Source organism: Mobula hypostoma, chromosome 9, assembly GCF_963921235.1.
Source record: "Mobula hypostoma chromosome 9, sMobHyp1.1, whole genome shotgun sequence".
Lineage (NCBI taxonomy): Eukaryota > Metazoa > Chordata > Chondrichthyes > Myliobatiformes > Myliobatidae > Mobula > Mobula hypostoma.
The window spans coordinates 136,996,797-137,017,744 of record NC_086105.1 but is presented as its reverse complement, the minus strand read 5'-3'; the positions used below and the strand labels follow the sequence as shown (position 1 = coordinate 137,017,744).

The 20,948-nt window shown below is 41.3% G+C and overlaps 1 protein-coding gene across 2 annotated transcripts in view; it reads left to right on the top strand.

Annotated features, from left to right (window-relative positions):
* LOC134352096 (general transcription factor 3C polypeptide 1-like) overlaps positions 1–20,948 on the top strand; it is an 80,463-nt gene that overhangs the window by 32,548 nt on the left and 26,967 nt on the right. For both annotated transcript variants that reach the window (XM_063059279.1, XM_063059278.1), the window contains exons 17-27: positions 1,694–1,791; positions 3,003–3,099; positions 4,487–4,664; positions 7,016–7,160; positions 7,492–7,627; positions 10,895–10,973; positions 12,909–13,097; positions 14,824–14,984; positions 15,642–15,784; positions 19,293–19,374; positions 20,450–20,562. In XM_063059279.1, coding sequence (XP_062915349.1) covers positions 1,694–1,791; positions 3,003–3,099; positions 4,487–4,664; positions 7,016–7,160; positions 7,492–7,627; positions 10,895–10,973; positions 12,909–13,097; positions 14,824–14,984; positions 15,642–15,784; positions 19,293–19,374; positions 20,450–20,562 — 1,421 coding nt within the window. The remainder of the gene's footprint in view (positions 1–1,693; positions 1,792–3,002; positions 3,100–4,486; positions 4,665–7,015; positions 7,161–7,491; positions 7,628–10,894; positions 10,974–12,908; positions 13,098–14,823; positions 14,985–15,641; positions 15,785–19,292; positions 19,375–20,449; positions 20,563–20,948) is intronic.

The following is a 20,948-nucleotide window of genomic DNA, read 5'->3' as shown; positions in this document are numbered from 1 at the left end:
AATAGTCATGGTAGTAGTCATAGTCATACTTTATTGATCCCGGAGGAAATTGGTTTTCGTTAGTTGCACCATAAATAATAAATAGTAATAAAACCATAAATAGTTAAATAGTATTATGTAAATTATGCCAGGAAATAAGTCCATAACCAGCCTATTGGCTCAGGGTGTCTGACCCTCCAAGGGAGGAGTTGTAAAGTTTGATGGCCACAGGCGGGAATGACTTCCTATGATGCTCAGTGTTGCATCTCGGTGGAATGAGTCTCTGGCTGAATGTACTCCTGTGCCCAACCAGTCCATTATGTAGTGGATGGGAGACATTGACCAAGATGGCATGCAACTTAGACAGCATCCTCTTTTCAGACACCACCGTGAGAGAGTCCAGTTCCATCCCCACAACATCACTGGCCTTACGAATGAGTTTGTTGATTCTGTTGGTGTCTGCTACTCTCAGCCTGCTGCCCCAGCACACAACAGCAAACATGATCGCACTGGCCACCACAGACTTGTAGAACATCCTCAGCATCGTCCGACAGATATTGTATCAAATGCATTGATACAGTGCATTTATATCAAATATTCGTGAGGCTACACTTGGAGTGCTGTGTGCTGTTTTGGTCACCCTATTAAGGGGAAGATGTTAATAAACTAGAAAGAATGTAGAAAAGATTTACCAGGATGTTCTGTGGACTTGGGAGTCCTGTAGACTAGGACGTGCATAGAAGATTGAGGGATGACTAATGAAGGTGTATAAGATCATGAGGGGTACAGATAGGATGAAAGCAAATAGTCTTTCTTAAAATGGGGTGATTTAAAAACAAGTGAGCAAAGGTTTACGATCTGAAGGGAGAGATTTAAAAGGGACATCAGGGGCAGCTTCTTCATGTAAAGGTTGGTGCATATTTCAAAATGAGCTGCTAGAAATTGTGGTAGAGGTGGCAAATTACCTACATTTAAAAGCTGTTGAGATAATGACATGGATAGGAGGGATTTAGACGGCTATGCAGATGGAACCAACCCACTGAGCAACACAGTCAGCGTGAAGCAATTGGCCAAAGGGCCTGTTTCCGTGCTGTAATGACTGACCTCATGAAATTGCTCACTTTCCATTTTTGTTAAACTGAAAGAGTAGTGTGTGACTTAGTGAGAATAGAAAACTGCATAATAGCAAGAGTTGCCACTGCAGCTCCATGAGCCTACTCTGTCATTATAAATCAAGGGCAGTCGTCTGTCTCAACTTCACTTTCCTGTGTTTTTTTTTTCCTTGTATCTCTTAACTCCCCTCTGGGAACATTTTAAGACATCAATGTTTGAAATGGCCACTGAGAAAAATATTCTGCCAAGCACAGGCTTCAGTTTTTAAGGCATAATTTTTAGCACTCCTTTACTCAGTCTGCGGAAGATTAGGGGGTTGTTTTATGTTACAGTATTTTATCTCTAACCCCTTATCTAGTATTAAGCTGTAAAACATTTATCCAAAGTTGAAAGAGTGGTTTTAATCTGACGGCTTCTCAGCTGCATCGGTTTTGAGTATACTTCTCTTAGTTTAGGTCTATTAAATTGTTTCAGTTACTTAAGAAAATATTTTGGTAGCCAACTGGATGTCTCTAAGTTTGTGACTGATGTGTGAATATGGTTTCTTTGAAGTTTTTGTTCATTATTTACTTTTCTATTTTTTATTTGTCACTTTATATAGGTTGAAAATCTAGAAGATTTTTTAAATGATCCTATCTTGAAGCACACTTTGATCAGGAGTCTGCCACAGCCTATGAGGCAGCAGCTTCTTTATAAGCGGTAAGACATGTCAAATTAATTTTCAAAATTCATACAGATCTCTAATTGTAAAGGCTTTCTCACAGTCAATGAATGTTTGAATTGGCCTAAAAAAAACTAATTTTTTTTTAATGTATACTTCCCTTAAAAGAAAAATTCTCTTGTAATTCTCTTAAAAGAAAACTTCTCTCAGTACAAATTCTTTGAAAAAATGTTCCTATTATAGGACTTGTAGTACTCTGTCTCTCAGTCCTCTCTGCCCCTCTGTGGCCCATTATACCGCTATCATTTATGACAGCAGTGAAGGTCCACCATCTCTGGCAGTGTTACGGACTTCCTTCATCAAATCAGTAGTTTAGTTTTCACTACTGTCAGTCACGCAAGACCCAGATGGAGACTTAAGAAAACCATCACTCTCAGATGTAGATGAATTCTTCATTGCTGTTTCTGTAACAATTTAGTTTTACCAGCCAGGGTTGTTAGCCCTGAACTGAACCCTCGAACCTGGAGGACCAGTGGACCATTCTTAACCTGCCCTCTACCCTTTGACCTATTTGGCATGGGTGACCTACCAAAAGCCAAAGCATAAAGCCCTGACTCCAGCCAACATAGCTCTCCGGGTCATTGACGCACGCAAGCCTCCAAACTATGACAGGGTTGTGGTCCTCTTGGAGGGCAGAACATCTCTAATACAGTTTGGTTATTTTTTTGCTTCACACTAGTCACTTCTGTGGCCTCCCTTCGTGAGCTTGTCCATGCAGACATCATCCAGCACATTTGATTTAAGTTAAATTAGTGTTGTGTTATAAGTGGAAGCTATATTCTCAGCAATAAACGACAGAACTTCAGTTTAGCTGAAAATATCTCCAGTGGATTATAACTGGTTTGTATGCCAAAGCATTTTTTTAGTTAATATAGATTGCTGAAGTAGGCAATGCACTCTGCAATTAAGTTTGGACATATTTGAAATTATATAGGAAATCTTAATCTACGGGATGTTGAATGATCTATTAAAATTATCTTTCATTGAGCAGAAATATTCATTAGCATGTTTTGTGTAATGAAAGGAACTTGGAATATTGTGGCTAATTGCTGGAATAATGCACTGAATTACTATAGATCATGTTAGATGTGGAGATATTATGAGATTCTTGAACATTAAAGGCTTGTTAATTGAAAGCCATTTAACAATATTATCTTCACTATAAATATTTTTCCATTGATATTGACAGGAGATACATATTTTCCTTCTTTGAGAGTCTGCAACGTCTTTGTTACATGGGATTATTACAGTTTGGTCCAACTGAAAAGTTTCAGGATAAAGATCAGGTAGGCTTTCAGCGAGGTGGACTGTTGCATTGTTGACTCCAAGTAGCATGCACAAAATGCTGGAGGAACTTAGCAGCTCAGGCAGCATCTATGGAAGGGAATAAACTGTTGATGCTTCAGGCTGAGACCCTTCATCAGGACTCAGCCCAAAGAGTCTCAGCTCAAAACATTGCCTCTTTATTCCTCTCCCATAGATGCTACCTGACCTGCTGAGTTCCTCCAGCAGTTTGTGTGTGTTACTCAAGAATTCCAGCATCTGCAGAATCTTGAGGCTACGACTCCAAGTAAAGTGTGTGGTTCTTGAACCATCATTTGTGAGAACTCTAGTGACTGTGTTGGGCACGTGGCCAAGTGGTTAAGGCGTTCATCTAGTGATCTGAAGGTGGCTAGTTCGAGCCTCAACTATGGCAGCATGTTTGTGTCCTTGAGCAAGGCACTTAATCACACATTGCTCTAGTGTCTGCGAGGAATGGCGCCCCACACAGACTTCCAATCTGCACCTTGTAAGGCATGAAAATGCTCGACGCAGGCCTCTCGTGGTCTGAGTCGACGTTCCTCCCCCCCCCCCGTGACTAAGTGGGCTAAATGATTTAGTTTCAGATTCTCATCATCGTAAAGTTCTCTTGACAAGTTGTTCTTTTCTTGAAGTTGAAATGGTGTTTCTTCATTCAATGATTATGAACATTGCCTCACAATGCACTGTCCATTTGCAGGAGGAAGTTCATAATACTACCGGGTCAAAATACATTGTTTTTATTTTTCTGAGGAGAAAAAATGAGTTGCAAATCACTCTCAGTACTTGATGTCTGGTGTCTGTCTTCCCAGAAGACATTAACTGAGAATACTTGAAAAGACTTCGCAGGCTTTACAAAACAAAAAGTCTGGTATATATTCCTTTTAATACAGTGGAAAACCACTTACCTGGGAAATGTTCATTAAATAGTTGTAGGATTAGTCTGGATGATGAGCAGATAAATCCCATTTTTTATGCAACCCTTTTGAAAGTTTATACCTGCATTTGTACTGTTACCTTGAACCTAGTTACCTAGAGTCATGGTAGTTTGTAATATGCTATATTTTAATATGCTTAGTAATCATGTTATTGTAAATGTAGTATAAAAATAAGAATCTAACTAAAGTTGTATCCCTTCATTTTTGCCGTTGACTGATAACACTGGAAAAACAGCAGATCAAATTGAAACTAACAGTTCTGCAGTCATGATATCCACAACCTAATAGCTGATTTGCCAGATTTCTCAGAGTTAGTGGGTTAAATGTTCAGGAGAAACAGTGCACCAAAAACTTAGACTTTGTGTGTGACCATAGTTTGCATAAAACAAAATGTGAATCTGTAAATGAACTCTAATTCTTCATTTTATTAATCCAGATTTTCATTTATGTGAAAAAGAATGCCATGATTGTTGATACTACCAGTTGTGATCCACACTATAATTTGGCCAGAAGCAGCAGGCCATTTGAAAATCGATGCTATACTCTAAATAGTATGCAAGATGTAGAAAGCTTCTGGTTTGACCTCATGTGCGTTTGTCTGAATACGCCACTAGGTAAGTATTTTTATGAATTTGCTGAAGTTCAAAATATTGTTGATTAATCAAAAGTTTGATTATAATGGATGCTGAAGCAATCCTGATAAAGCGTTTCGGCCCGAAACAGCGATTATTTATTCCTTTCCATAGATGCAGTAGTGCATCAGATAATAACTGAAGCATCGATCCATGCATTCTGGAACTGAACCAGAAGTTTTATCATTTCCTCTTGTGTAAACCCAGAGCTTTGCCCTTGTCATTGTTAATTCTAGGTAAATGGATTCCTGTAACATTTGGCTCTTCATTGGAAGATAATTTTATGGTGGTGTCAATAGAAATATCTGATACGGTTCTCACAACTTGAGCAAGGAAGTACAAGTGATCTTTTACAGTACTACTTTTAAGGCCAGCGAGCTATATCTTCTATCCAACACACACAAGATGCTGGAGGAATCAGCAAGTCAGGCTGCATCTAGGGAGGGAAATAACCATCAATGTTTCAGGCCAAGACTGAGTTCTGATGAGGGATCTCAGTCCAAAACACCAACTGTTATTCCTCTCCATAGATGCTGCTTGACCTGCTGAGTTCCTCCAGCATTTTCTGTGTGTGTTGCTCTGGATTTCAGCATCTGCAGACTCTCTTGTGTTAATAATTTCTTCAAATGTCTTCCGAAAAATGGCTGAGATCTTGCTTGCAGAGTCCCTCACCTGGTGTCTGTAATTACCAATGATGCTTGCATGCCGTTGTCCTGCAGTATGTCTTTAGTGGCATCGGTACTTCCGGTGGTGAGATGGCTTCACCTCTGAAACGGCAGTGAGCCTCCTCTCTGTCTTTAGTTGTAAAAGCTGCAATTTTTGAGTTTTTGAAAGCTTAAAACAGATTTTAACTAAAAGCTCTAAACTAATGTGAGGTAATTTTAAGAATGTAACTTTGCCTCCTAATTTGAAATGCTAGAATCTCCTCTGAAGTTAATGGAGTGTAGGATGCCACTTCAGGAGTTTTTGGTAAATTCTTGGCAAAATTGGTCTCTTCCACTGGACTTCATGTGGGAAAGATTAATGGAGTTGGGCTTTTAAACCTGTTATTAACTTTATTAACTCCTTGCCATCAGCGTTTCACAGTGCATACAAGATTTCCCAGGATTTATTCCCATTCAAAAGACTGAATGATAGCAGTCCTGTCAAAACTGCCCACGTAAACAAGTCTTTTGTTTAGTTTGGCCAAAAGCAGATTCATAATCCAGCTCTCTACTAATCCTGTGAAGACCATCACCATGGAATTTTAGTATTGCAGGCAGTCTTAATCAACCTGTGGCTGGGGTTGCTCGCGTGAGTCTTCACTGTTGTTTATTCATGTATCACTCACAATGCATCCAGTACAAGGTACAGCAAAATTCAGATTTGCTTATTGCAGGTACTTGGAAAACGACAGTGAAATGCGTTGTTTGCGTTAACAACCAACACATTCAGGAAGCCCGCAAGTGTCGCCACACATTCCAACACCAACGTGCTGTGCCCACAGTATTCAGCAGAGCAGAACAAGTAGTAGCAACAAGACGACAACATAACAAGCCCCTTATCTGCCTCCCACCCATTCACACATACAGACAGGGTTCTGACCTCAGGGCAGGCAGCCTCCGAGCCCCCAGTCCTTGGCCTCGGACTCTCAGACTTGTAGACATCAGATTTGCAACTCCGGACTCACCTTGTCTGATCCTTCAATAATAACTCCTGATTCAGGAAATTAGATTGGAAGCCGGTATTGCTTCTTTGTTTAGCAGTGGAAAGGAATAAACAGCATGGATGGATCTGAAGATAATTGTAATCTAAGTGATCTTGAATGTTCTTGCATGGTTTATTTATGTATTTGTTTATTCATTTGTTCATCTATTTATTATTACAGTATTGTATTTTTCTCTTTGTATTTGCACTGTTCGTGTCTTTTGCACACTGAATGTCCAACTTGGTGTGGTCTTTCATTGATTCTATTATGGATCTACTGAGTATACCTACAAGAAAATGAATCTCAGAGTTGTATATGGTGACATATATGTACTTTGATAATAAGTTTACTTTGAGCTTTGAACTTTGAGTTTATTGCTGTACATGTTTTGGCCACACCGTGTCACTATCTGTCTAACTAAAGGAAATAAAAGGATTTAAAAATTTATTCATTGAGACTTCTGGCAAAGTTTTATCAGAAAACATAAAGGGACAGACCTATATCAGAATAGAATTAGATTAAAGCTGCATTGCTTTTTTTAATCCATTATCGCAAATTGGAATTTGTACCCGATTTCAATTCCTATGTTGTCTTTCTTAAAAAAAAATATCCCTTGTGTTTGTAAGTTCTGCACTTTTATTTACAGGTGTCATACGGGTTCCTCGCGCAACTAAAGGATGCCAGACAGCTGCTGAGGGAGCAGAAGACTCTGTGCTTAACCCAGAGATAGATCAGGACGTAACTGCAAAGAACTCCATGGAGAACAGATGTTCCCTGCTGGCATATGCAACGTACGTTTTGATCCTTATACATACAAAGTCAATAATACTGGATTAATTAATAATTGTATCTTACTCAATTTACTTGCTATTCCTTTCTCTTTCCACCTGGAAGCTGGTTGTTTTCCTGAGAAATTAGATAATTTAACTCCATAACAATTTATCTTTTTATGTGTTCTTTTCTCCTGCACGTTATCCCTTTGAAATTCGTCTCTTTCCCTGCTCTCTCTTTGCACACCCTCCCATCTCCCAGCCTCCTTCATGCTCTCTGTTCATTTTCTTGCCTGTCAGTATTGATGAGCAGTTAGGTGCTTCTAGTGATTTGTTTTCTTAATCCCTCTAGGGGAAGTCGGAAATTGATGGAAGACGGGAAACTTCCGGGTGATGGTCTTGGAGCGGGAGGCCTCGATTCTAGTTTCTTTGGACATCTGAAGCGAAACTGGATCTGGACCAGTTATATTATGAACAATGCTAAAAAGGTAGATGTAAACAGAAGTAGCTGGATCAGTTTTTAAAAAATATGTTGACCTTAATTGGGAGGCAGAGGAGAGTCATTGTAACGTAACGCTTTACAGCACGAGCGACCTGGGTTCAGTTCCACTGCTACTTGTGAGGAGAGTGTATATTCTCCTGGTGACCGTGTGGGAGTTTCCTCTAGGTCACGGGTTCTCAGCCTGGGGTCCACAGACCCCTCGGTTAATGGTAAGGCTCCATGGCATATTTTTTTTTTAAAGTTGGGAACCCCTACTCTAGGTGCTCCGGTTTCCTCCCAGTTTCTGGGTTGATAAGGGTCGTGTGGGGGTAATTGGACAATTTGGGCTGGAAGAGCCTACTAGTCTGCTGCATCTTGAAATAAGTACTCCATGAAACTTGCTGTCAGATAAATTTATCATTGCTGCCGAGAAATACTTTACCCACAAGTTGATCAAAACAAGGAATACAGTTCCAAAAAGACTCGGGGATCAAAATTGCTGGCAGCTTTTAAGAGCGATTTCTAGCTACAGTATATGAATCTTCCAGGGTAGACCAACTGCCAGTCAGTCTTCCTGACATCTAAATATCATAATTGTCTACTTACCTAAGAGAAGCACCCCCTTTCCTTTCCACCTTTTGCAAGATGCTCTTTGTACCTGCCTACTTGATCAAGCTTTTAATCAGTTGACCTATTATCTTGTTCAGCAAATTGGCCAGGTACACTTCAGTAGGTTACAAGAAGATGAAGCTGTGAATGCAAAAGGTGAATATTATGCTGAGAGGAGATATAATGGACATGTCTATGCTCGGTTTGGGTAGGGTAATCGAGAGAAATTCTTCCCATTACTGAATGGTGTAAGAAATAAAAACAAAATGTCGTACAAGCGGGTTAGGCAGCATCTATTAGCATTTTTAGGTTCAGGGTCCTTCGTTGGACACTCTGACAAAGAATTTTTAACCTGAAATATTAAGTCAGTTTCTCTTTCCACAGATACTGCCTGGCCTGCTGAGTACTCCATCATTTTCTGTTTTTATTTCAGATTTATCAAATAAATTGCATCCAGTACAAGCAAACAATACTTGCCGATAGTCTCAGAATTCCTTGAGACCTCAGTGGCTCACTCTGCAGATTCTCTTCCTGTAGGTCGTTCTCTGTCCAGTTTTATACCCCTTTCTTCTTTGATCTTGCTTTCCAGCAGTCAGTTACCAGAGTTGAAAGTTTCTTACCAGCTTTATTTCTTGTAGTCTAAGCTACTTGAATAGAGCTATTGTCTTGAAATCTGTGACAAATGTCCATAAGATGTAGGAGCAGAATTAGGCCATTTGGCCCATCAAGTCTGCTCTGCCATTGCATCATGGTGGATCCAGTTTTCCTCTCAGCCCAAATCTCCTTCCTTCTCCCTGTATTCCTTCGTGCCCTGACTAATCAAGAATCTATTAACCTCTGCCTTAAATATATCCAATGTCCTTTGTATTAAACACATGCTGCTCTGCTGCAAGATTGTTGATCTGAAACTTTAACTGTTTCTTTTTCCACAAAGGCTGCTTGACTTGCTGAGTTTTTTCAGCATTGTCTGTTTTCACCTCCTTTGTCTTTCTATTAATGAATGCTCTGGCCCTCTTTTTTTCAAGAACCATCCATTGATAGCATGTTCCTGATAGATTTAATGTACTTATTCTGTCCCAGGCTATCTGTCTGGTTCCAAAGCCGAGTTTGATGCTCTGGCTTTCACACCCTGCAAGTTTTAAACATGATCATGCAATCAGCCTCTGATCTGGGCCGACATTTACGTGCCGGGCGGCACCTAATTAATTAGCTTGTTTATTTCAGCTTTTTTCTTAAAGATGTGCTGGATGCGTTCTGTCTACCGCTGCATTCTTCGCGGCCCAGAGGTTGGGGACTACTGAATTATAAGTCACTTATAAGTCAATAGCATCATAACATTTTAAGTAATGTTTGGATATTAAACACACAGCGCATATTTTCCTCGTATGAACATATAAAATTATTGCAACACACCAATATCGCTGAACCAGTGGGAGCCCTGGGTTTGTTTTCCTGCAACAAGATGGTGTCATCGAGGGGTGATGGGAGACAGCGATACTCAAAGGAGGTTCCTTATGTCCAGTCTATTCCACAATTTAGTTTTCGTTGCACTCATTGCAGAAAACTCCGCTTCACTGAGATATGATGTTGGAAATGGAAGCAACGTTTTCAGTGCTTTCGTGGCTTTCTCAGGATATTCAGCCTTGACTTTGATCCAGAATGCCGGCAGAGATGTTGTGTCAAACATACTTTTCAGCCCACCGTCATTTGCAAGCTCGAGGAGTTTTATCTTCTTCCCGCGCTGACATGGATGATTCACTGGGGACATTCACAAATGGGTCACAGACCCATTCCTTTGCACGTCTTGGGTCATTGATGACCTCGCTTGTGTTAAAGTTCAACAGTGGGCGTGACAGGGAATGAGGAAAGGTGCAGCTGACTCATCATTTCATATCGCCAAATCGTATTGTTTCCTCGCGGCCCAGTAGCACATGCTTTGTGGCCCGTTACCAGTCTGCAGCCCGGTGGTTGGGGTCCACTGGTCTAGGGAAGAATGTCTCTGGCCCTGCCAAACGTGTGAAATCTGAGGTGTAAAACCTCTTGTTTGTGTGGATACTGTGTGATCTGCTCCCCTGTTACAAATCAGTATCACGAAATAACAAAGTACACCATCTGCAATTAAATGATTTAGCTCTTTAATTCTTTATTTGACTAAAGGGTTAGTAAAGAATAACAGAAGGAAATGGGCCCATTTTAATGAAACAGTCTAATGTGCACGTTGGAGCTCATGCTTTCCCTTCCGTTGGTCCTCCATCGATTCCCTCGGGCCTGATCAACTCCCGGCCCCACTCCAAGACCATTCTGTCCTGCTGTCTACAACCTCTCCTTTCTGGCATCTTCTCTCTTCATCTCTCGCTGAACAAAAGGCCGAGATCACCTTATTCTCAGGCACACAACAAGGAAAAAGCACTCCCTTCATTGGACCGTGCACATTCCAAAGCCCCCGTCATCTCTAGCCAAAACCCAAACACTGCTGCGGCAGAAAAACCATTACATTAGCAGTGAAACCTTTCCCAGGGCGTTATACACATATGAACTGATCAGGTTAGAGACATTTTACAAGAATGGGGCCCTGTCATTACCTGGCAAAGATAAGTAAATGAGCAGGGCTTTTTTTATTATTATCAGTCTAAATCATACTGCTAATTCAATTTTGCTTTTGCAGAGCCTCAACGTGCCTGAGAGCAGCACAATGCGATTACAGAGTTTCCTTAACAAGCATTCTCTTCCTCTTGGAGTTGCAGGTAAAGTATTTATCTTTCAAATGAAGCTATCTGCAGATATGACTTTGTACTACATACTTGCGTGAATCTGTGAGTAGTGGTAGTGCTAACATGGATTAATAGCTCACGTCTCCTGATACAGTGATCATGAAATATTGAAGTGAGCTTGCAATATGCCATGAGGTCCGCATGGCAAAAAATTTTACGCAACAGAAACAAAATACTGATGGAACTCAGCTTCTATGGACAAGACTAAACAGTCGACACTTCAGTCTGAGACCCTTCATTGGGATTGAAGAAAAAAGATGAGAAGTCAGTAAGAAGGTGGGGGGAGGAGAGGAAGAAATGCAAGGTAGTAGGTGAAACCGGGAGGAGGGAGGCGAAGGGATGAAGCAAAGTGCTGGGAAGTCGGTTGGTGAAAGAGATAAAGGCTAAAGAAGGAGGAAATCTGATAGGAGAGGACAGAAGGCCATGGGAGAAAGGGAAGTGGAGGAATGCCAGAGGGAGGTGATGGGCAGCTAAGGAGATGAAGTGAGAAAGGGAAATGGGAATGAGGAATGGTGAAGATATTTGAGGGCCATTACCGGAAGTTTGAGAAATCGATGTTCATGCCATCAGGTTGGAAGCTACCCAGATGGAATATAAGGTATTGCTTCTCTAATCTGAGTGTTGCCTCATCGTGGCAGTAGAGGAGGCCATATACTTAGATGTCGGAAGGGGAAGTGAAATTAAAATGGGTGGCCTCTGGGAGATCCCACTTTATCTGGCGGAGAGAGCGTAGGTGCTCGGCAAAGCGGTCTCCTTGTTTGTGACAAAACTTTTAAGTTGCAGGTTCAATTTCATGTATTTAAGAAAATTAAATTCAAGTATAGAACATAGAACACTACAGCACGGTACAGGACTTTTGGCACATGATGGTGTGACAACCTTATAACCTACTCTAAGATCAATCTAATCCTTCCCTCCTACCTAGCCCTGCATTATATCTTGCTAATTTCTCTGCCTCTACCACCATCCTTGGTCAGGCATTCCACACACTCATGACTCTTTTTTAAAAAAAAAACTTACCTCTGGAATCCACCCTATACTTTCCTCCAACCACCTTAAAATTATATCCCCTTATATTAGCCATTTCAACCCTGGAAAAAGACTCAGGCAATCCACTTGATCTATGCCTGTGTCATCTTGTTCACCTATTAAACGAACATTACTCTGTGCAAACACCAGCTTAATATTGACATGATAACAGAGAGGATAGGAGATGATTTATGGTTTATTTCTTAATCAGATTTAGTTAATGCACATTTTTACTATATTTCTTTGAAGGCCAATTCCAGACTATGATGGCTCATGAGGCAATTTTGTTCCCCATTAATTTTCCCTGTAACATATTCTCCCCACGTTCCCATCAAACGCTTGCCATGCCTCCAGAGTTGACCATATCAGCCTACACGTCTTTGGGATATGATGCGAAACTGTAAAACACAGAGGGAACCCATGCCATAAAAGGGCAAACATGCAAACTCGAGTGCAAACAGAATCAAAGATCAGGATTGAACATGGGTCACTGAAGCTGTGCCAGGCATCTTTAAATAGCAAGCTGTCTACATATTCTATTTTTTTAGATAATTTCAATTACATTAACCTTCATCAGTTAAATGTCCGTCTAAAGTTGAAGTAGTATAACCGCATGGCACTGCACTGATAAATATTCATTACTTTAATCTATTTGAATGCTTTTCTTTGAGAATGGTTATCTGTAGGCAAGTGTCCCTAAGCAACAGGTTAATGGGCAAACAGTAAATGTTGCTGTATGCTTTTAAAAAAACATTTTTGTAATTATTATTGTTTTCTTTAATTTTGTTGACACTATTTTGGAAGCTAGGAACATTATAAACAAGGTATTTTGTGCTGCTTAATGTTTCTGATTTCTTTCTGGGATTTTTTTTGATACAGGAAACAAGTTCAATATGTTAGGGATGCTCAGGTCTGTACAGGGACCCCTTACCAGGGATAAGGAAGAAATCCGAATTGAGAAAGAGAGCAACATTGGCCGGAACAAGCGAGTAGCTGGTGGAAAAGGGCAGAAACGAAAACGACCTGAGAAGGAGAGTGGGAAGAAAACAAGAAAAAAGAAGAAGAGAGGTGAGGGTTTCATCACTGTGATCTTTCTCCCACTAAGTGTCGTCCTTTAATGACTGAGGAACAGTTGTAATATTGTCTTCTAGAGCACTTTTTAGTGTATTAATTTTTTTGACATCTGGTCCTTGCCAGCTAAGCCAGCATTTATCACCAAACCCTAATTGCCCTTGGGGAAAATGCTGGTGTGTTACTCCTCAGTGCTGTGCAGAGGGAATTCCAGGGTTTCGACCCAATGGTAGGAACAATGGTAAATTTCCCAAATTGGGGTGGTGTAAGAGTTGGAGGGGAATCTGCAGCTGGTGGTTTCTCATGCATCTGAAGCCCTTGTCCTGAAGAACTGTAAGACGTCTATTTTTTTAGATGGTGGACATTAGTATAAAAGGGTGCTGGATGCTCAGTGCAGATTCAGTGGCTTGTTTCCATTCTGTATGGCTGACCATCCACAGAAAAGCTGCCCACATGTTGAATATTCCATACATTCCCTCCACCATCAGTGCAGAATGGCTGCTGCATTCTACCAATACAAAATCGACTACAATTGCATGCCAAGTCGACTGACAGCATCTCCCGGGGTGTAGGTTTCATCCAGTTGGAGGACATGAAGTTTTACAGCAGTCCTTTGAGAGGAAAGAATTGTAAACCGATGTTGCCTTGTTTTTGATACCCCAGCTTTGGGGGGGGAGAAAGGTTTTGACTACCTATCTTCCTGGTTTTCTTTTTAAGCCCATTACCTATACCGGGGCTTAGGCCGCCAATAGCAGCTCGCCAGAATCCTCTGTCCTGAGCGGAAAGGATGTTGATGGGCCTGTGGCCTCTGCTTTGACCGCACTACTTCATAAGTCTTTTACTTGAAGGTCCTTCCTCTCCCAGGGATGAGGTCCTTGGAACTTCTGTTGCCCTTTCTGTAGCTCTGGGTTTTTTGTGGGATAGGGTTACTGGCTGCGTGCCCAAACCCTCTTCCTTGTCAAGCTGACCTGGGACCATCCATGGCGGAGTTTATCTCATCTATGCCTCTCATAAACATGAGAAATTCTGTAGATGCTGGAAATCCAGGGCAGCACACACAAAATGCTGGAGGAGCTCAGCAGGTCAGGCAGCATCAATGGAGAAGAATAAACAGTTGATGTTTCAGGCCAAGACCCTTCATCCGGACTGGAAAGGAAGGGGGAGAAGCCAGAATAAGGTGGTGGGGAGGGGGGTGGTAAGGAGTACAAGCTGGCAGATGACAGGTGAGGGGGAAGGCTGGTAGGTAAAGGAGAGGGGCTGAATTGAGAAACTGGGAGGTGATTGGTGGAAGAGGTAAAGGGCTGAAGAATAAGGAATCTGATGGGACAGGAGAGTGGACCACGGGAGAAATGGAAGGAGGAGGGGCACCAGAGGTAGGTGAGCAGAAGAGAAAGGGTTAAGAGAGGAATGGAAAAAAAGAGAGGGGGGGAGGGGCAGCATCTATGGAGGGGAGTAAAAGCTGACAATTTGGGCCAAGACCCATCATTATGACTGGAAAGAAAGAGCGAAGAAGCTAAAATAAAGTGGGGAGGATAAGGAGTAGTAAGTTCCTCCATCATTTTGTGTGTATTGCTATGCCTCTCATAACCTCATAACTTGTATTAGTTCACACCTCAACCACCTTCAATACAGAGGCTTTGGCTCCCCTGGTTGCACAATTATTCTTAAAAAAGCTGGTGGTAAGTTCTCATTTCTAGTAATAGTTCTTCACTGATACCTGCAGAGGAAGCTCCTCAACAGGGGAAGGCAAAGCGGTTTCGTTTCACGGACGACGCGGATAAGAGTGCCCTGCGTCGTATGACCAAACTCCGCGTAACCTGGACTGCGCAGGAAGACAGTCTGCTCATGCTTTGTCGAGTAGCCAGCCATGTCCTCAACAAAAAAGTAAGCAATTAAACACGTATTTTCTTTCTAGAATGATAAAGTAGCAAAATATTAATGGTTCAGTGTGTTGCAGTCCAAATTAGCAATGCAGGTTGATCTGCTATTACATGTTAGTTGCTTTCCCAAGAAACATTATAAGACAATCATGTCAATGGGAAAAGTAGGGTTAAGGACTAGAGCACTTCAGGCTCGGAATAACAATTATTTTTCTGCAGGATTTTCAAAAGTAAAGTTAGTTTTAATTGTTAAAGATTTTTTGTTACTGAAAGCTTAACAATAGTAAGGGTTTTATGTCACATGATTTTAATGGAGCATCTTTGTGCATGTATAAATAGAAGTAAAAGCTTTTGAATTGGCCTCCTGTCGTGAATTAGCTGTCTGTGTTCCTAAAGCACAGCGGTGTTTGATTACTGTGGGAGTTTAAGTGCCCCCCGCCACCACCTCCCAAGATGGGTATTTTTTCTGTTCCGCAATTCCAAAGTAACTCTTGGGTGTTTCTCTAGTTCCTGACTGAAATCGGTATAACCAGTCGGACCTGTATAATACAAATAGTGTTCCCTAATTCATCAATCTTCAAAAAGATAAAAACCTTCAGGTGAAATCTCCATGAATACCCGTTTGTTTGACTTTGGAAACAAAATCTGTTTTTGCATTTAGGTGAAAGGACCTTTTGTTCCTTGGCAAACGGTCAGAGATGTCTTGCACGATTATTTTGAAGAGGCTTTGGATAAAACCTCTCTTGCTGTGGGCCGTAGATCTCGCTACATCCTCAAGAATCCCCAGACAATGCTTAATTACAGGTGAGGCCACTGCTTCGGAGCTATAAATGCTGATAAACTACAGCCACGAGAGGTGCTGAAGCATAATATGGAAAGCTCTGCTTTTTGTATTTAGATGACTTAAGAGATTGGTTTTGGAAATGATCCATTTAGTGTTTTAGTTCAGCGCTGAGGCAACCTCCTTTTTATCTACCAAATTAAGCCAGCATTGTTCCATCTTGTACTTTTATCCTGCCCATGGTTTTTTCTTATGGTCACAATCATGTATTTTATATGGTTCTGTTGCTATGAGACATATACCTTTAATCCTTGAATTTTGTTGAATTAATATTGCATGCATCAATTAGTCTTCATTGATTGACCATGGCTAAAGAACACATTCTTTTCACGAACATTTGGCATGACATCTCAAACTTTGACAAACTTCTATAGATCTGTAGTAGAGATCTGCATCACAGTCTGGTATCGAAACACCCATGCCCTTGAATGGAAAATCATACAGAACATGGTGGATATGGCCCAGTCCATCACGGGTAAAGCCCTCCCCACCACTGAGCTCATCTACATGAAACACTGTTGCAGGAAAGCAACATCCATCATCAGGGACCCCTACCGCCAGAACATGCTGTCTTCTCACTGCTGCTATCAGGAAGAACGTGCAGGAGACTCCGAACTCACACCAGGTTCAGAAACAGGTACGATCCATCAACCATCAGGCTCTTGAACCAAAGGGGATAACTTCACTCAACTTCACTTGCTCCATCATTGAAATGTTCCCACATCTCATGTTCTGGATGTTTGTTTATTTATTTATTATTTCTTTCTTTTTGTATTTGCATTTTTTTTTTGCATACTGATTGAACACCCAAGTTGGTGTGGTCTTTCATTGACTCTATTACGATTATTCTGTTCGGGATTTATTGAGTATGGTAGGTAGGTCGCATCTGGAGTTTCTCTGGTTAGCGGACGATTTCCCTCCACACCTCTCTGACGTAGTGGGGAATCGCGTACGAGGCAAGTTATAGCAGTGGTTTGCCATTGCCTTCTGCCAGGTGAGTTTCCAAAGAGATCACCAGCTCGTAACCCAGCATGGATGGAAAACGTGCAGGGGAGCCGGCTGGCTGGATTCGAACCCGGGACCTTTCGTCCCGAAGTCCGACGCTGATGCCACAGTACCACCAGTCTATTTATTGAGTATGTTTTCAAGAAAATCTCAAGGTTGTACATGGAGACCTATACAGTGTGTACTTTGATAATTTTCTTTGAACTTGGTATTTTTTTGTTCCTTTCATATTAGCAATTGCAGGTAGCTCTCATTCTTTTGATCTAAATGACAAAACAGTGTTCAATTGTGATGCATGGTAGTGTAGCAGTTAACATAATGGTATTACAGCATGAATGATCAAGGTTCAATTCCTGCCACAATTTGTCAGGAGTTAATACATTCTTTCTGTGACTGTGTGGGTTTCCTTCGGGTGCTACTTTTTCCTCCCAAATTCCAAAGATGTCCAGGTTAGGGTTAAAAAGTTGCGGGCATGCTATGTTACACTGGAAACCTGGAGACACTTGCGGGCTGCCCCTGGCACATCCTCAGACGGTGTTGGTCGTTGACACAAATGATGCATTTCACAGTAGGTTTTGATGTATGTGACAAAGCTAATTTGATGTAATTAAAGAGCAGCTAATTTTGTGTAACTGTTCTTTCCAACCCAATTTACTGTTATTTTTGCTGTAGAATTTATGCCATTCTTGCCTGGACTTTCCTTTTCACTTGTCTTGCAGCAGAAGAAAGACCAGTGCAAATCGGCCTCTTCAGATAAATGAAATTGTGCATTCATGCAATTCTAAATGGGCATAGTTCTGCAGCACAAAGCTGATCTCGTTTCAGTGTCACCCGCATAGGCCTGGTAGTGTGAGCAAAGTGACAGTGTTGAATTTTTACTCTGCATCTACTCTCAGTTGCCACTTTATTAGACACACCTGTACACCTGCTCATTATTGCAAATATCCAGTCAGCCAATCACGTGGCAGCAACTCAATGCACAAAAGCATGCAGACATTGTCAAGAGGTTCAGTTGTTCAGATCAAACATCAGAAAGGGGAAGAAATGTGATCTAGGTGATTTTGACTGTGGAATTATTGTTGGTGCCAGCCAGCGTGGTCTGAGTATCTCAGAAACTGCTGGGGTTTTCAAGCACAGGATTTACAGAGAATGGTGTGAAAAACTTATATAGTAAAAAAAAATACTGTGAGTGAAACTGCCTTATTAATGAGGTAGGTGAGAGGAGAATGTCCAAATGGGGTGAGGCCGACAGGAAGGCGACGACAGCTCAAATAACCGCATGCTACAACAGTGCTGTGCAGAAGAGCATCTCTGACTGAATAACAAGTTGATCTTTGAAGTGGATAGGCAACAGCAGCAGAGGACCACAAACGTACTCTCAGTGACCACTTTATTAGATACAGGAGGTGTCTAATAAAGTGGCCATTGAGTGTAGGTTCCCCAATTAAAGTACAACAAATACTAATACTTTGAAAATAGGAGAACGGTGTTCCCCCTCCGAGTGATTCATTCCATTTCCATCTGTATGTCTTGTGACCAGGATGGTTCCCTGTCTAATCACATTACCACAGCCCTGTATTCTTTGTTACAGTGAATTCCAGTAGTTAAATCATCTAAACTGCTACCACATCTGTGCTGTGGCCCAGAGTTACCATTGGAGGCTGGAGGCAGAAGCCAGCAACCTTGCAGGGGAGGGAGAAGCAGGGAAATGTGATTTGTGGAAGAGCAAAGCCCAACCACCTTTTTTCCAACTTGTGTTCAGTTGATAATACCCTGGTATAATATTTTAATCAATTTGCTTCTGAAAAATCTGTTAAATGTTGATCTAATGAGGGGATATAAAAAGCTGTGTTGATATGCAAAAAGAAATGGGAATGGCTACTTGCATGCTCCAGGTAGCCTGATTCTAAGAAATAAAGGTTAGCTTTATTTGTCACGTGTACATCGAAATATCAAATCACTGAGTGAAATGTGTCGTTTGCGTCAACAACCAATGCACTCCAAGGATGTGCTGAGGGCAGTCCGCAAGTGTTGTCATGCTTCTGGCACCAACATGGCATGCCTGACCCAACTTGCTAACCCTAATCCGTACATCTTTGGAATGGAGGAGGAAACTGGAGCACCCGGAGGTGGTTACGGGGAGAATGTACCAGTTCCAGACAGTGGCAGGAATTGAACCCCAGTCGCTGGCACTGTAAGTGTTGAGCTAGCAGCAGTGCTAGTGTGTTCCATGTACACTGTGTGCTGTACATAGTCTGTGATATTCGAGGCTGTTTCTAGAGTAGGTTACATGGTTGGCACAACATTGTGGGCTGAAGGGCCTGTAATGTGCTGTAGATTTCTATGTTCTATAATCTCAAACTTGCTAACAGGTGCCATATCTGGATCAAATTGCCAGTGACACCACTGGCAATACCATTGTTCCTCTTTAAAAATATTAAATAGTTTATTTTTAATCTTTTACAGAATTTGTCTTGCTGAAGTCTATGAAGACCATGCTTTAATTGATGAAATCATGAGCAAGAAGGGTAATTACCAAGACAGTAAGGTAATTAAGCATTGTATTATTTTTTTTGTGTGTGTTTTACAAAACAAAGGGTAATGTATTGAAGCTGGACTTTGTGTTTATGACTCAGTGTATTGATTACAAGACCTTTTTTTTCCAAATACTTAAGCGTCTTGAATGTTTCAGATTGGCACCCAAACCCTGAAGTTAGATTAAAATCTTCCCAGTTATTAAATAAATGCTGTCAAGTACATTTACAAATATTCTGATATATATTTCTGAGGTGGAATTTCTTTAGCCAGATGGTGGAGAATCTGTGGAATTCATTGCCTCAGGCAATTGTAGAGGCTAAGTTCTGGGCATATTTAAAGTGGATTTTGATAGGTTCCTGATTAGTCAGGGTGTTAAATGTTACGGGGAGAAGGCAGGAGAATGGGGTTGAGAGGGAAATGGATCACCATGATGAAATGGCAGAGCAGACTCAATGGGCTGAATGGCCTAATTCTGCACCTTATTGTTTTATGGATTTCAGCTGATTAAAGCTGCACTTTTTTTTCCCTGACTACAGATCAGAGATCGGCAGTGTCCAAAATAAAGATCCCACACTGGGAAAACTGAGGTTAAATTTAGAAATATTCACTGAAATAAAACCAGTAAATGCTGGAAACGCTCAGCAGGTTAGGCAACAGCGTGGAGAGGGAAAAAAATCATTAATGTTTCATGTTAATCTGTCTACTTCAGAATGGGAGCCTCCCCATACTCTGAAATTTAAAGCAAATTTGTTTTGTCTCTTTTCCTATTCTGACAAAGGGGCTTTGTTCCCTGCAGTTTCATAAATACGAGAATCTGCAGATGCTGGAAACCTAAAGTAACACACACAAAATGCTGGAGGAACTCAGCAGGAGAGGAATAAAGAACGAACGTTTCAGTCTGAGACCCTTCATCAGGACCTGGCTTGATGAGTTCCTCCAGCATTTTGTGTGTGTTGTCCTGCAGTGTTAATTGTTTCTTTCTGCGCAATTGCTGCCTGAGTGTTTCGAACATTTTCTGTTTTATGCCTGTGCATTTGTGCTTGCTGTGAAATTTTCATGCATCAAAATAACTCGTATTTGAACAGGTTTGTGCAGAAGAGTTCCAAGAATTTGTCAGAAAACTGAGAGAGAAATTCAGCTCTACAATCGGATCTGGAAATATCGAGATTCCTGATACACTGCAGGAGTTATTTGCCAGGTGTGATGCTTTTCAAAGGTTTTTGTCTGAAACTTTCATATACTGGAGAGGATGTTTCCTCTAGTGAGAAAGTAGGACCAGAGGGTACAGCCTCAGAATAGAAGGATGTCTCTTTAGGATAAGGAGGAATACACTAGACCTGGTTTACACTAACATACCTGGTGCCTATAAAGCCCACAATGGACTCTCAGACTTTGTGTTAGACGGGTCAAACCAGTTCTAGGGGTGGTGAACACCTGGCCTGAGGATGCAGGACTGCTTAATACGAACTGGAGAATGTTCAGGGAGGCTGCTACCTACGGCAACCATGTTAACGTAGAGGAATATGTGGATTCTGTGACCATCTACATAGTGGAGTGTACGGAGGATGTTGCCATCACAAAACA